This window comes from Thamnophis sirtalis, unplaced genomic scaffold (assembly GCF_051295495.1).
Source record: "Thamnophis sirtalis isolate CommonGarterSnake01/CBP01778 unplaced genomic scaffold, rThaSir2_p1.2 scaffold_1, whole genome shotgun sequence".
Lineage (NCBI taxonomy): Eukaryota > Metazoa > Chordata > Lepidosauria > Squamata > Natricidae > Thamnophis > Thamnophis sirtalis.
Window position 1 is genome coordinate 148,596,289 of NW_028261381.1, and position 17,542 is coordinate 148,613,830.

Here is a 17,542-nt window from a genome sequence, read left to right on the forward strand (position 1 = left end):
TATGCAAATCTAAGGTATGTCTACAGGTGGCAGCAATGAGGGTTTTGATGACAGAAGACAAGTATAATAGGTATGCATATGTTCACCCATACAAATCATAGCTCACTTTCAGATGTCAAACCTTTACTTTAAAATGTGCTTTATTTTGAATCCAAGATGAAAGCTTCACTCTCCTTAAATTTGTGATATCTGTGATGGTGACAATTCAGCACAATCAATGATTGGAAAGTGTAAACTTTTTCTATTAACCACCACTTTTAGGAGCCAATATCCATTTCTTCCTTCAGGCATGTCAACGGAGGCATAGGGAGAGTGGGTGAGAACAGCTCTCTCCTGTTTTGGCAAGTGTCCATGAGAGATAGTGAGCTTTTCCTCACTACATATCGCACGTATTCAACTTTACACCTGTTCTGCAGGAGAGGATAATGAGCAGAGACAGGTCAAGAAGGGATTCATAGGCCTTTTGACAACTTCAGGAGTTCCGAAGGGACTCCAAAGAGGCTGTTTAACTGGTGCAGAGAAGAAGAGTTGAAGCAGCCTGCTAAAAAAAGAAAACCACAAACAGACAAATATAGATGATGAAATCTTTCCCTAAGGAAGGATTGTGGATTTTTTATTCTCCTGGAAGAAATGTAGTGAAATTATTGTCCAGTTTCTCTGCCCGCATCTGGGGCATCTTAGGGTATTTTTTTTCCCTTTCTGTTTTGCTGTTTCTGTTGAAGTAGGGTGGTGTGTGTGCTTCTTTGTGGAAAAGTTATTTGTGTGTGAGAGACTAGTAGATATGTATAGATGAGGGAATTGATTAATTTTGCAAGCAATTTACTTAGTAGTTTTGAATTGAGGCAGTGCTAGCTTATCAGTTAGTGACTTCTTGCACTTATATATTGTATATTCACATACATATAGCCCTACACTGTGTAACTGTGCACACGTTCATGGAATTGAAGTATTGGATTGGTGGACCACGCACACAAGTTTTGTTTCTGTTCATCATTTTCCTTTTTGTCTACTTTTTAAATGTTTCACTATGTGGGCCATCTTAAATTCACAGTTTTGTGAAAATGCATCTTTCTGATGAACCAAAACAGAGGGAGAAAATATAACCAGTGGGAAATAATGCATTTTTTATTCTTAAAAATGACTTCTGATGATTGGCAAAGGACTTTGGGGATCAATACTATAAATGTCTGTGGAGATCCCAGATATCCATGCCAGATGGGATGCATTTTGGGCATCGATCTATTTTGGCAATGTTAGTTTCTTTTAAAACAAATCTCCTTTAAAGAACATATTTTGAAGTTAATGTCAACATTTCTTCTCATATAACACTGCCTTATAATATCAGTCATGAATTCCTGTCTCTTTGCACTACTTTGCAGTTTTTAACATGTTAGTGTTAAGGCAAAAAACTCCTTGTGAATAGATAATAATCAAAACGTGCTTTAAGGATCAGTAGAACCACAAAATTGACACTCGGTGCATTGGTATCACCGAGATCTCCATTGTTGGTGTATTCTGCTGGCACAAAGTACCCCTCTCCAACCATAAGGCCCCCAGACAGTTCTACATTATTTTATGCAGATTGTTTTATTGATGAAAGTTTGATGAGATAGATATTGTCTTTTTTCTGTGAATTACTTGCGGCTCGGGACATGGAATAGTATATAAATAAAAATAAATAAATAACATGATGACTTTATAAAATTATTTTACACCCAAAGGCAACAGAAGAAAAGCAGGAAATATCAGGAAGAAAATGTGAATTATACATCAATTTTACGTGCTTTGGCTTAGTTGAAATGCTAACAAGTAGCAACTAAACAAATGTTCCTTCATGCTGCTTTGGATTTACAAGGTGTTCACACGATCTGTGAAACATCTGCAAAATCTCAATGTCTTGATTCAATCTTACTGTAACAAATGTAATTTTTCATCACTTGTTTTTTTAAAACATTTTTTTATCTCATTTAGGAACAACCAATATATTATTATGAAAGTAAGAGGCCTTAAAATAGATTTTCCAGATCATTCATTCAGATACCATCAATTTCCTGTTTGTGTATGGATGTATTTTGTATTTATCCCAGTTTAATTATTTGTCTGTCAATCTCTCTGACCATGACATCTGCATCGATTCTGTATTTGATCTGAAAATAGTTCATATCTTGGCAATGGGAGAACAAAATAGAATAATTAGAAACACAGAATAGCACCATGAAAATCATGTAAAAACCCACTTTCAAAGTTTGTGGAGATATTACATGAAATCTTATATTGGATATTATTGTTCTTTTATTTTAATTAAATTCATCCCTTTACCTTACTTTTCTTATGAGAAAAACTGAAGTCAATATAATTTTAGCCATGGCACAGTTTTATTATTCAGTATCAGTTTTATTATATAAGTTACATATTTAAAAAGTAATATGATTAATTGCATTTTCTTTTTTCAAAAAGAGCGAAATCAAATGCTCTCCGAGTATCGGGCAAGCTCATGGAACGGATATTTTTCTGTCTTCCTCTGGCAATCTTACTCTCTTACTAAAAAATCTCTTCAATGATTGGAAGCCTAGCAAACACTGTATATTGTGTCTTATAGCAACTGCAGTGTAAAGGTGACACCACTCCACATTAAATTGACAAAATCTACTCCGATTTTGATGGCTTTTCTTTCTATTGCAGCTCTCTAAAATGCAACTTATAATATTCAGCATATTCATCAACTCTCTTAATGTATGGATTCTATATCTAAAAATCTTGCTTAGATAATTTCTCCCTTAATGTTTGCTTTCATGTTCATTCTACATACAAGTTCCTATTTATTTGGATATTTTAATTAACTGTTTTTTAAAAAAACTGACTGAAACAGCCAGATGTTTTCCTTCATTGCTGTTTCTTAGCTGTTAAACAGATTTTGCTCTCTTTTTCTTAGCAGCTTCTTTTCTTTTGCATCCAACTGTATTTATATATGAATTTTTAACAAGGCTTATCTTTTTAAAGTATCAACGAATGCTTATTTAGGCAATTGAAAAATATCTTTGTTTAGCCTGAGCCTATATTCTATTTTACTATTTCATTTAAAATTATTTTTCTCGTTTCATAGTTGGATTGACTGTATTTCCATATAAACAGAAACAATATATTCAAATTAATGGGGAATTTTAAATTATAATAAAACTATATCAAGTATAACAAATCAGTAAATCAATAAAGCTGATAACATTAAGTATTGTTGTTAAGAAATTAAAATATTGTTTTTTATTTGTCAGTAAAAGCTGAGAAACATTATCCAACTCAATCAGAAATTTATGCTGTAATATTGTCTAAATCATATGAATTTCATCTTGTAAATTTATATCATACACAATTGCTATAATTACATTACAATTAAACATAGTTGTTCTATAATCTGTAACATCCACTTTTGTCACTATTCATTTTATATATTGCAATTTTTGGACTTATGTGGCTAATATGGCTGATATGAAAAATTAATTAAACTGAATTAAACATTGTTGAGCTGTTTTATTCTGAGATTAAGGAAAGGAATGAATTGCAACAATGCATGTGCTGCAAATGTAATGTAACAGTTCTAAGTTGCTTCTCTCGATTAGTTTCCACCCATTGCTTCTTGTTCTGCCCTCAGGTGCTTTGGAGAATAGTTTGATTCCCTCTTCTTTGTGGCAACTCCGGAGATATTGGAACACTGCTATCATGTCTCCCCTAGTCCTTCTTTTCATTAAACTAGACATATCCGGTTCCTGCTACTGTTCCTCATATGCTTTAGCCTCCAGTCCCCTAATCATCTTTGTTGCTCTTCTCTGCACTCTTTCTAGAGTCTCCACATCTTTTTTACATCATGGCGACCAAAACTGTATGCAGTATTCCAAGTGTGGCCTTACCAAGGCATTATAAAGTGGTATTAACACTTAACATGATCTTGATTCTATCCCTCTGTTTATGCAGCCTAGAACTGTGTTGGCTTTTTTGGCAGCTGCTGCACACTGCTGGCTCATATTACATGGCTGTCCACTAGGATTCCAAGATCCCTCTCACAGTTACTACTATTGAGCAAGGTACCACCTATACTGTACCTGTGCATTTTGTTTTTCTTGCCTAAATGTCTTACTTTTTTCACCATTGAATTTTATTTTGTTAGTGCCCAATGTTCAAGTTTGTCAAGAGCCTTCTGTATCTTTAGCCTATCTTCCGTAGTGTTGGCTATTCCTGCCATCTTGGTGTCATCTGAAAATTTGATGAATTCCCCATTTATCCCCTCATCCAGATCATTGAGAAAGATATTGATGAGTACTGGGCCTAAAACAGAGCTTTGGGGTACTCCACTGCATACCTCTCTCCATGTAGATGTAGTTCCATTGAGGACTACATGTTGAGTGTGGTTGGTCAGCCAGTTACAAATCCATCTGGTGGTGATGCTGTCTAACCCACATTCTTCTACTTTATCTAGTAGTAGGTTATGGTCAACCTTATTAAATGCCTTACTGAAGTCCAAGTAAACTATATCGACGGCATTCCTCTGGTTTACTAATTTTGTCACTTTGTCAAAGAATGCAATAAAATTAGTCTGGCATGACCTGTTTTTGACAAATCCATATTGGCTTTTGGCTATTACTTTGTTTACTTCTAGGTGTTCGCTAATTCATTGCTTGATTATCTTTTCCAGAATCTTTCCTGGTATTGAGGTCAGGCTGACAGGTCTATAGTTTCCTGGATCTATTTTTTTTCCTTTTTTGAAGATGGGAACCACATCAGCTCTTTTCCAGTCCTCTGGCAGTTCCCCGGTGCTCCAGGATCTCTGAAAGATATAGTTCAGTGTTTCTGAGAGCTCTTCTGCCAGTTCCTTCAGAATCCTGGGGTGTAATCCATCCGGTCCTGGTGATTTGAACTCGTCTAGGATAGACAGGTGCTCACTTACCATTTTCTTCCCTATTTCAACTTGTGTTCCTAATCTGACTTTTATAGTGCTATTTTTGGTAGGCTGGGCTATTTTTTCCCTTTGTGTAAAGATGGGATGATTTACTCAAAGTCACCCAGCTGGCTTCATGCCTAAGACAGGACTACAATTCAGTCTGGCTTTTAAGATCAGCTTAAAAGCCAGCAGTCAGGAATTATGCTGCACATTAGTACATAGTAGGTTACTTATGAAGCTTTGGAAAACATATTCAGGTGCTGGAGAAGACTCTTGAAAATATCATGGATAATCTTGAAAACAAACAAATGGATTATACAATAAATCAATCCATACTTCTCATTTGAGGCATCCATAACTAGGCTCAAATTATCATATTTTGGATACTTTGTATGAAGATCTAACTCTCTTGAGAATTCTATAGAAAAAGTAGATGAGAACCAAGACTATAGTGCATGGATTTGGTAATAGCAGTGGGTGCATTGTTGGAAAAAATTAAATTTGAAGGGCTACAATGAGAACATCTATTATTCTGGAAAAGGTCAATCTATGAAGTCACTAAAAGGTGACACTGACTTGATAGCACATGATCAATTAATCAATAGGAGGTCCAGCTGAATTAAGACCAAACATGTACTTTTGTACTATTTATTTTATTAAAGGTATATCTCATTGCATGTTTAAGATCATTATCTGCTGTTTGTAGACTCAAATCAAAGTGGAATTTTGCTGTTTTGTGATTAATCTGGATTAGGCCACTGTGTGCTTAACTGAAAAACAAAGAAACATGCAAGATGGAATATGGCATATAGAGAAATGCTGGGGAAAGAAATGAAGACAGATAAATGGGGGGAAAGCATTGTGGTACAAACATACAATTAGACTTAATTTACAGGCACATGAGTTGATTAACCATTGTATTTTCTTTTGTTTTAGAAACCTCTTTTAAGATGTATTTTATTCTCAGAAGATGCTGTCTAGGTAAGCTAAACTCTTTTAACGGGAATCTGATTTTGGGAACAATCCAGGTTTATGTTTTTGAACAGCTTCCTGCTATCTAGAGTCCTTCAGCTGTAGTGGAATTATAGTTCTGCCAACTTGATCAACAAATATCTTTTCGTAGGATGATTCAAGAAAGATGGAGAAACATCAGTATTTTCTCTCAAATGTACCCCAATGGCTGATTAATTATACTATGTGTCCTGGACAAATTGCAATGATTTGACCAGAGGTTGGCACAGTTGGCCTTACAAAATTCTTTTTTAAATTTGTAGAAACTGAATTGACAAATTCTTCCAATTGTTCCTTCAAAAGAACTAATTCTACAGACTTTCCTTACGGGTGGGATTTGTTCTTAAGAGATGACAAGGAGAAATTAAACACTTGAAATACCTTGAAGTTTCTAAGGACATATATTAGTAATATTCATCTCTACAACATTTATCTTAATAGGGATTAAATCATCTATTATAGACTGAGCAAAGACCAAAATAAAGATATTTGAATTTGAATTTAAATCATCTATTTATAGCAACATTGCCAACATTAGAAATAATGTTCACTCTGGGCTACAGTAATCCTAACTGGAGACGGCTGAGGGTTGGATGATACGAACAAGCTCAGGGTCAATCTTGATCCCCCGCTAATTCTGGGGATATTCCATCTCTTACAGAATTGGGCTCCCTGTGCAAAACAGGTTCATTTTTCAAAGTCTTTTGGACTCATAGCCAGAAGACTCTCTTTTATAAAAAGAATGACTCTCTTTTATAAAAAGTGAGTCATTATTTAATAATACTATTTTAAAATACCATCCTGAAAAAAATCAGGAGAACTTTTTCTTACAACAAATGATAGTGTTACTGGAGCATGATCAGATGTTACAATAGAGCACCATATTACATTTATCTATCTGATTAGCTGAGATTTGAGATAATAAACAATAATCAAGCTGGGGATAAATCTGAGGTAGAGTTGGGGAAAAAAGACATATCCTTTCTGAGAACAATTACAATCTGACCATGAAAAATCCAACATATAAGTGCACAGTACTTCTTTCCTCATTTGGGAACTAAACTTAGCTGAAACAATATTATAATATTAAAACAATTTTAATACTTGATTAAATCTTCAGCCATAATGATCTCAAAGTAAACTAAACTAAACTATACTAAACTAAACCAAACCTCCAAACTAAACTGATATTGAAATTACTTGAGTAAGACATCTAGATGATCCTTTGTATAATAGCAAAACATTTTTGCTAGATATCCTACTAGGTCACTTTTTTATAGCAATAGCAATAGCAGTTAGACTTATATACCGCTTCATAGGGCTTTCAGCCCTCTCTAAGCGGTTTACAGAGTCAGCATATTGCCCCCAACAATAATCCGGGTCCTCATTTTACCCACCTCGGAAGGATGGAAGGCTGAGTCAACTCTGAGCCGGTGAGATTTGAACAGCCGAACTGCAGAACTGCAGTCAGCTGAAGTAGCCTGCAGTGCTGCATTTAACCGCTGCGCCACCTCGGCTCATTTAACATTATGTGTATTAAGCTTATGGGCACTTTATTTTGGCTATCCTAATAGGATAGCCAAATAAGATTCGGAGCCCTAGTTGTTCTGCAAACACAAGGGTAATCTGTAAAAGTTCACATGCTAGAGTTTCCAGAGCCCCTTGCACTAGAACATGTTGGCTTCTTCTTTTTGATTGACTAAGAAAATCAATGTCTTTGATATTACGAAATTGCAAAGTAATTAGTTCCTTTGGCATGTCAGGCCAAAGTTATTAGGAAAACTGAATATGTTTTTTGCTGGACAAAGAGAACCAAATATTTGTTGCAAGTCAACCAAATGTGTTGCTTTGGTGTTTTCCCTGGAAAATAATGGAAAATAGGAATGGGGAGAGATTTCTCTGCGTTTAAGGGTTATTCTGTTATTTCTTGGTTCCCCTGTATTGATTTAAAAATTAATCAGCTAGAAAGAAAATAACCAAAGGCTAGATTCTACAAAACCACCTGGGAAATTTCTATGATATGTTTACCTGCATATCTCTATTTTTTCCCTCTGTTTAGGAAGTAAAACCTTCTATGGTACTCACAATGCATAAAAACCTCAATCTGGAAATTCTAGTCCAGAAATTAACACGTTTTACAAGAGACTTGTATAGGCTAACCTTTCTAACTAATTGCCCTCCAAGTATGTTCAACCAATCCCAGAGAATGTTAGGATTTGTGGACTTTAACCCAGATTTCCCCTTAAAGCTCACAAGGTTGAGGAAACCCTAGTGCATATGATCTTAGTGTTGGGTAGTCAGTGCTTTATTCAGAGCTTTTCCAGCAGAAGGCAACAGAAGCCTGTTCTGCCTCAATGGATCCACAATCTGTCTCCCCAGCTCTGCAAAAGTTTAAGACTGCAAAAATGAGGTTAAGGGCTTATAACAGTCCATTCAGCATCTTAGAGCTCATCATCTCTCTGGTCTTTCCAGCCTGTTTAAAGTGTCAATTGGATTTAGCTCCCTGCTGAGGCAACATCCTCTTATAGAAGTGACGATGAAATGAAAATTGGGGAAATATGCTGGCAACAAATGTTTATGAATCAACAGATTGCCAGAATAACGGATAGAATTCAAAACTGAAGGAAACAGTTTCACCTCTAATGTTGGAATGATCAGATGAGATGTTAAGACTGGTGACATAAAAGGATAAGCCTCTGCTGCCTGCAATAGTGTTTTCTCCTAGCAAAGTGGAGTTTTATTATTTTGTACCAACAAGACAGTCTGTCTTTAGCAACTATGAGATGGACGCTCTTTTAGCTGTCCTAATTATTTAGACTGAAGCCAATTCCTAGTTTGTGGAGGCTGTAGGCTCTCCATGGCACATTGTCACAGATGGCCATCTACTTGACACACAATGTTGATGGGCTAACAATAATAAAATAAGCAACAATTAAAAAACAATTTAAAAGACCACAAACTCAGAGCAACTCAAAAACATACACCCATATCCAGACAGGCTAACTAAACACTTTGACTCAATCCAGGGGAAGGGCCAGCTCTTCAGTGCTTTACAAAAAGCCAGGAAGGTCAGGGTCATCCAAATCTCAGGAATTGTGCTGATACTGTTCCATAGGATCAGTGCCCGGATATAGAAGGCATATTTCCTGGGTATCATTAGATGTCATGACTTACTAGAAGGAATCTGGAAGATATCCATATGGCTACAATTAGTGGATAAGCAGAGATGACTGGAGATGTGGTCCTACAGATCTGGCCCTTTGCCATGAAGGAATTTTGTAGGCTTCAATGACTGAGGATGTTGCAGGATAAATACTATTATCTATGCTACTCAAAGCCTCTATCACATATTTCATTTAACTTTTCGACTGAGGGACTAGGAAGCTTTAAATATTGTAAGTTGGCACGTTATCTCCATAGTTCTTGTTTACTCTGAGTCCTGGCCACTTCTATTCTCCCTTCCATCCTGAATATCTCAGTTAATGGCATGACCCTTACTCCTTTCCACTTCTGGCTGAGCAACGTACTGCATTATCTTCCTTCTCTGTGCCTCTAGGATTGACTCCAAGAGATAAGCAGGAAAGGGGCTCAAAGCCATTTAAAAAGTCAAATATTGATGGACAGAGTAAGAATTGAAATATTTTTAAACAATAGAATGGGGTGTTGGTGATAGTGGTGGGAATGAGAAGAAGCCAGTGTTAGTGTCAGGTCTACCACCTTCAGCTTGGCGTCTTGCTGGCATTCTGCCATCAATTGGGGAAGGGAGGGGGGAACAAAGGGGCAATAAAGTTGCATACCTTTATGATGGGAAATTGGGAGGAGGACAGACAGTTGAGGAAAAACAGAGTGTTTTGGAATCCGGTTCATGCTGGCATGCTGATCAAGGAGAGTGGAATTTCACCAGCCCAAACACCTCAGTGTTTTCCAAAACTTCTTGGCAGTGTCAGATTGGGTACACACTGATGGACCATGGGGGGAGGGCTAGGAGAAACCAGGGGTTAATTCTGTATTGGTGTATGGAACCTTTAGATGACGCTTGACTTTACTGCAACAGACATCTCTTAATAAAATTGCTTTTTCACTTCAACCAAATGGAGTCAAGAGTTTTACTTCCCTGGGAGAAAAAATTGAGGCAGGTCTGACAGTTAGTTTCAATTAGGGTCCCAGTTTAGTTTCTGATCCTTGATCAATAGAAGATTTGTATTCCAAACTTCAGATAGAAGATTTGTATTCTGAACTTCAGAAGTGGTGGTCTCAAGGCAGCCTCCAAATTATATAAAAACTATTCTATTTATATAATTTACTACACCTCTTTGAAGAATAACAAGGTGGCATACTTATTTATATACAGTGCAAATAACCAATACACATATAAAGTAAACACTTTCTGGTAACCAGTGGTGGGGTCCGGCAGCCACTATTGTTGGTTCGCTCATGATGTGCTGCATGCACGGGCTTGATGCATGCGGTGTGTACATGCACAGTACAATAAAAATTGCTTTGTGCATGCGCAGAAGCCAAAAACAAGATGGTACCACCTATGGTGCCACTGGGAGAACTGGTTTGGTGTGGCAGGCCTGAGTCACTGCCAGTTCCAGTGACCCATGTTGCCAAGCTACTGGTTTGGCTGAACCGTACCGGTAGGAACCCACCACTGCTGGTAACCCTCATATCTACTGGAGGAAAAACCCAGAAGATGTTGTAGTAGGCAGAAGATATTCTGTGGTAGACTCTGTCTTTCGTATGTGTAGCCCTGAACTACATTTATTGTCTTCTATGATAATATATTCCTTTAGAACCGTTGGTGGGTTGCAGGCAGTACACCCTGGCACGGGCATACCGGTGCCTGCCAGGAGCACCGGGTACCGTTCTGGTATGGTGCTCTGGAGGGCCCACCCGCCTGCCCACTCTCCTTACCTGTATTTGAGCTCTTTGGTGCTTCCGCACATATGCACAGAGCGTACAGTGCCTGCGCAATGCTCCATCAAGCACCTGGAGCATCACAGAGGCATTGCAGGAGGTAAGGCTGCATGCTCGCATTGTGCATGTGCTGTGCGCGTTCATGTGGTGGACGCTGGGCCCCGTTGCACCGTACTGGTTACAGCGGGATCCGGAACCAATCACTGCTTACTGTAGAACCCACATCAAGTGCTGCAACCTGCTGGGTTCCTTTGCAGTTCCCTTCCCCCAGGTCCCTAGTCAGCATGCCAAGGAAGTATAGCAATAAATTAGCAGGCCTTGTGATTTTAAAATGCACCTCCCCCCACCCAATATATTAACAGAACCTCACCAGAAAGCAAGTTTAAAATGGGGTAAAACATTTTGGCCCACCCACTTGGTGCCATCATGGCCTTATTGTCAGACCTCTTGTTACTTGTAATCCCATGAGCAAAAATAAGTTGTTGATGATGACATTATATAGTCTGGAGCTTTGAAAGCAGGAGTTAATGATTGTTTTGAACTGTGATCAATACTTAAAAAATACAGGGAAATTATACTTTCTGACCAGTTCTAGTAAGTAACACAAGCAAAAGCTATAGGTGCTGTTAGGGATTGCTGTGGGGATTATATGCTCTGTTTCAACTGTAGTAACCTACTACTTTCAAGTGTAATCACGGCCACTGTCCCATTTTTGGCATTAGAGTATAATTTAACTGCCAGTTGGGTTGACTTTTGTAACTTGTATGTGAAGTGAAAATGGCAGCTTGCCCTTCACCTCAGGTAGAAAAAGGATTAAGGGTTGGACAAGCATTGCAATCATGCAACCCTCAGTTTTTTGCGCCTGGAATGACCATGGTAGGGTATTTCTGCCCTGGAAATTTGCAGCATGGTTCTACCAATGGTAGGATGAATCTTGGATGAACATATATCATTTCTTTGTGGCATAATATCTGCACTGACATGTTTCAGTGCTCACAGTGAAACTTGTCCCCTTCCTCAGATTAACAGTATTAGTCACTATTACTAGATTATTTTGATTGGAGATGAACAACCATTGGAAGTCTGGAAGTCTCACTTCCTTTTAGAAGGGCAAAAGTCAACAGTTGGTGAAGCCATGATCTAAATTCAGCTGGGTCATATCATGCAGACATGTAGGCAGAGCAAAAGTTTTCTTATTTTTCGTTAATGAGTTTTGGGCTGGAAAGTCCTGGGCTGTATTTCTTTCTTGAATCTAATATTGCTATTGATGCTGTCGTTTTTGTGTGCTTCTTGCCTCAAATTAGGGGGAAACCATACTGCTGAGTTTTGTCTAAGCTTTGCCTTTAAAGACCCTTTAAAACCTGGTTCTGGAGCCTCAAGTCACCCACCTCTGCTTTAGATGAATGGGAGATTTCAAGATTTCACCTTTCCCATCCACACGCAGCAGAACTCTTGGTTCTCATAGGATCACCATGTTTATGTTTGATTAGGACTGTTTCTGTATTCATTGGTCTGATAAACCAGTGGTCTCCAACCTTGGCAACTTTAAGACCTGTGGACTTCAACTCCCAGAGTTCCTCAGCCAGCAAAGCTGGCTGAGGAACTCTAGGAGTTGAAGTCCACAGGTCTTAAAGTTGCCAAAGTTGGAGACCACTGTGATAAACTGCTTGCTGTTCATATCGTTGCCCCAGATGTGCACGGCCAGGAAATGAGAGTGAGGAAGCAGGGGTGTTTCTTTTTAAAAATGTATTTTATGTATCTTTAGCATTGCTGTTTTCCAGATTAAATGTTGGGGGATGACTGATTAAGAAAGCGACATTTGGCATCCATCTCACTCCAGCATGTCCCTCTGTGCATCGTCTCACAAGGAATGTTCTCATTTGCCACCAATTCAAGATCTCGGATGTAGTAAAAAAGAAGCCAAAAGCGCCATCTCTGAACAGAGCTCCCCCATCCCTTTCAGCTGCAGCCAGGCTGCTCTGACTGTGGAACACAGCCCGATCTACATTCCATCCTGTTACATGGAGAACAGACCCGACTACTCAGCCATGGCTTTCTACAGCCCTTCGATGATGAATTATAACATTCCGGCCAATTTCAGCGATTCAGAAAATGCCACTTTAAGGCAGACGGCGAGTCCGAGCATGATGTGGTCCAATTCTGGCCACATCTCTCCTCTGACAGTGCACTGCCAATCATCAGTTTTATACGCGGAGCAACCAAAAAGCCCTTGGTGTGAAGCCCGACCTGTGGATCATGTCTTGCCTATTCACAGGTAATTTTTAAAAAAAATGTTATTTGTCTAGTGCTAAATATTCAGTCCAGTGTAGAAACCGGGTCCAAAATGCCTAGGCAAAAGATCTGAATAATTGTAGTTAAATATAGATCATGGGGTGAAGAAACAGAGTTATTTCTAAAAGATGATAAGCCTTTTCCTTTCCTTGGTATCTGTTTGATAGCAGCTTGAAAGGCCCACGGATTTTAATGAGGAAAATAGCACGAATTATTTCCTGATCAAATTATTCTTTCCTCTACCTTCAATTTGCCTTCAAAGTTGGGAAAGCCAATCAGAGATACCTCATGGATATCTATTTTGCCTCTCTGCTTTGAAATAATTTAAAAAATAGAACTTCTTAATATTTATCCATGTTCTTAAGTCAATCTTATTTAAATGAGACTATAGGAACTCAGTTCAGTCACAGGTTTAAATATTGGAAGTCAGAGCTGAGATGAAACTTGAACTTTCAGACATTTGGCTTGACATTTAGGGGATGATGTAAGAGAACAGAAATCTTGGGAAAGGGCAATAAATATATTCAGAAGAGGACTATTTTTAAAAATACTACTGAGTTTTTGATAATGCAAAATTGTATCTACATAGTATTTGTGATGTATGCTAGCAATAGAGTTCAATTTGATTATTTCTCATTTCAAGGCTGTTTTTTTTTCCTTTTAGGAAAAAAGGAGCTATATTTATTAAATAATTTACTTTCTTATCCTGTACTTGAAGAATTATTTTTCTGGACCATTTGTTTTCTCCCATATGTATTGGGTGGAATTAGCATATGACAGACTCTCAGTATAATTGGAGTAGAGGAACCTCAAATAAATCCTGCATTTTGATCCTACAGTGGTCAACTTGGAGACTAGGGAAAGTATATAAATAAGACGTGAACACTGTACCTTTCTCTTTTCCTCAGAAATTGGCATGCATAGGGCTGATGCTGGAGAAAATATATAACTATCAGGGCTAGTAGTCACTGATGGTTTTCTATCCTTCATTAATTTGTCTAATCCCATGATAAAAATCTCCATCTAATTTACTAGAGATGCACCAAGCATTTTGTATTAATTTTGCATTTTGAAGTTAGAAGTTTTAAATGCCCAAACTTTGTGTTCTAGCCATTCTGGACATGTTTCAACTTTGTAATAGCTTTACTTCAGATTGAAACAGGTGTTTTAAGCTTAAAGGGGAATTTTCCAACAACTCTGGAAGCACTCAGAATTTGATTTCAAACCACCCCTATAATCAGAGGCATGTTAAGAATTCCTATCTATTGTGAATTTCCCATCATTCAGCTTTATTGTATAACTCTGTGCTTGGAAATAAGTTTGTTTTCATAGAAATCAAAATGGTTTTAGAGAACTCTGGGGTAGAAATCTTGTCAAGTATAGAAATTTAATTAGGTTAGTGGCTATGAAAGAAACTAAAGTCACTGGACAAAGGATGATAAGTTTTCTGGATAATATGGAATTTCTTCTTCAAGTAACATACAGTCTATTTGTTCAAGAACAGTTTACTAATAAAATGACTATGGGAAGATTCCTTGTGTAACAATTAGGAAATGGTGAAATACCTGAATGAAGATAGGATGAGGAGCCAAGCTGGTCTATTATTAGGCATATTGAAACACCTCCACCCCTGCCTGGAGGAAGACTGACTTCTTCCTTCTGAACTTTCTTTGTGTCAACCTGCTTTATTAGAAGATAATATTGTATGTACTCTGAACATGTTCTGTCCTTCTTAGCTGGCCTAACTTTGGATATGGAGAGGAAACCAGCACATCATGTGGATTAAAATAAGACTGGTAGTCCAGTCACCTTAGCAGCATGAGATGGGTGAAGGACATCAGTTTACCGTTTGCCTCAGCTAGCAAAATGGTTTTGACCATTCCTGAAAAGAAAAAGTATTTAGTCCAAGAACTTTGGACTAAATACTCTCTCTCACTATCATGCAAGACTGAGGCCAGCTATAAAATAACGGATAAGAACACCATGTATTGCTTTTGGGACTCCCAAAGGTGTTTTTCAGAGAGCAATTAGGCTTTCTTGCTTTTTGAAAAGCATCTTGGGACAGCCATGACCTGGATGATTGAGAATCTGCATACAGATTTGGGGATTCTTTATTGAAAAGGGATAGGATAAAAATGAAGTAAGAGTAGAAATTTTGTGCTGTTGATGGGACTAGTTTGGACTTCAGACAGTTTCAGGTCTGTCTCAGTCAGCTGCAACAAGCTGTCCTCCAGATGTCTTATTGCTGTCATCCCCAGATATCATGGGAGATAGTAACTAACACATCTGGAAGGAACAGGTTGGAGAAAGCTGCACGGGACGCTCTTTTAGTTCCTTGACAAGCCAGAGAATATATTTTATTGTGCAATGAAATCCTCCATTCCTTCTGAAGGGTAAGTGTAATGAGTGATTTCTCATCTTCAAAATGCTCTGCCTTTGAACACATTCTCTTTCACAGTTGCACTTCCCCTTCTGTTTCATTTTTGTGGTGCCGTCTTAATGCTGTGTTCATGACATCAATTTATTGCCATGGAAACAATGATTGTGGTATTGAAAATTCATGAATTGTAACTTAAATTAAAAGTTCAAAGATGGGAAGAATATGAACTACATGGAGCTGGCCCCTCCCTTTACTTGATTAAGTGAGCATAGGGCATTTTATTTTTATTTTTTATTTTTTTTTTCCTAACGAAGGATTTTGTTTTCAAATGTGAAATATAAAACTCTGCTTCAGTTGGAAGATAATTTTTTTTAAGGATACATGCTCTCTTAAGCTTCTCCTTTCTGAAACCCAGAGACATTTGCTACAATTCAGAAACCTACATTTATCTGGATGCTTATATGCGGCCTTCTGAATGTAGTGGCTTCTCTTCTGCTCATCTGCTCTTCAAATCCTTTTGGATTTGCACATTGTCATTCATCACTGACAAGAAAGGTAGAAGGCTATCAAATCTCCTTTTACTCAAGAAAGAATAGAGGACACCTGATTTGTCTCTGAAATAAAGACTGTAATACATATGTACTATGAAGTGTAAATGTAAGCATGGAAATTCTGGGATATATGTGTGAATGAATTAAAGTCTGGCTAGCTAGAGCCATGTTTTTCAAACTTAGCAATTTTAAGATGTGTGGACTTCAATTCCCAGAATTTCTCAGCCAGCATGGGGAAGGTGAAATTCACATGTTTTAAAGTTGCCAAGTTTGAGAAACACTGAGAGGGAAGATTCACCGTGTGATTGAAACATTTGAAGACTTTGATTACAAGTGAAATCCTCTTTTCTGTGTGTTTGTGTGTGTGCACACACACACACACACACACACTTTCTTTTTCCCCATGGATGGCTGTGCAGCTAAAGCAATGTTTCAGGCCTCAAAAAGGAACAAAATGTGTGTATTAGTCTTTTAAAAAGTTCTTGTATTTATCAAATTTCTGATTTGGTGGATCAAAGCTTACTTCTTGCACATTTTTTGGAGGAATGTGTCCAGGCGACAACCAGAGATCTCTAGCAAGGACAACAAATGGAATCACCTCCCTTCATCCCAATATAAAATGTATACTGTTCAAGACCAGACATAATTTTTTTTATCACAGAAGCACCTGTTCCTGTCCCTGGCAATAAAAATAGAATAAGAAATCAAATAATGAAAGTGAATGAATGAATGAATAAAACAACTAATACAAATGCTTTGCAATTAATACTCTTTGTGGTATTGATTTTTCCTGTCTAAGAAATTGCTTCACTTGGCCAAACAATATAGCACAAGTAACTTTGCATGTGAATGATAAACTTCTCATTGCGCAATCTTCATTCTGCTTAATCACCGTGCTAATTATTATATTCATCAGACCAAGATAAACTGCTTAGTGTGATTGGGAAGAGAATGTGATAGTTGTAATCTAGCACAACATCTGACTTCACATACCTAATGCTTGTCAAATACTCCCGTTTAATATATTACATACTCTAATAGCTTGCAAAATTGTGGCGCGTACTGAAGAATAAGTATTATATTTTTTATGACTCTAATCCATGCAAGTTTCTGTAATTTCAAGCTTTCTTTTCCTGCAATTCACACTCTGCAAAACTTCATGTGGATGATTTAAATAAAAAAGAACATTGTTGAGGCAAAATACACATTCTTTTGTATGATTTGATGACAGATTTTCTCCTTTTCTGCCACCAGAGACACCTTGAAAAGAAAAAACAGCAGCAGTGACTGTACCAGTCCCACCACAAACAGCCCTGGTTCAAAAAGAGATGCACATTTCTGTGCTGTATGTAGCGATTATGCATCTGGATATCATTATGGGGTTTGGTCATGTGAAGGCTGTAAAGCTTTCTTCAAAAGAAGCATCCAAGGTAGGGAAAACAGGAAATCCCCAGGAAA

At 37.6% G+C, this 17,542-nt stretch overlaps 1 protein-coding gene across 1 annotated transcript in view; it reads left to right on the forward strand.

Moving 5' to 3' along the window:
- Positions 1 to 17,542, forward strand: part of ESR2 (estrogen receptor 2) — a 69,711-nt gene that overhangs the window by 10,473 nt on the left and 41,696 nt on the right. Inside the window, exons 2-4 of the mRNA XM_087727370.1 lie at positions 5,867 to 5,911; positions 12,643 to 13,136; positions 17,339 to 17,514. Of these exons, the coding sequence (XP_087583496.1) occupies positions 12,703 to 13,136; positions 17,339 to 17,514 (610 nt within the window). The 5' untranslated portion in view covers positions 5,867 to 5,911; positions 12,643 to 12,702. The remainder of the gene's footprint in view (positions 1 to 5,866; positions 5,912 to 12,642; positions 13,137 to 17,338; positions 17,515 to 17,542) is intronic.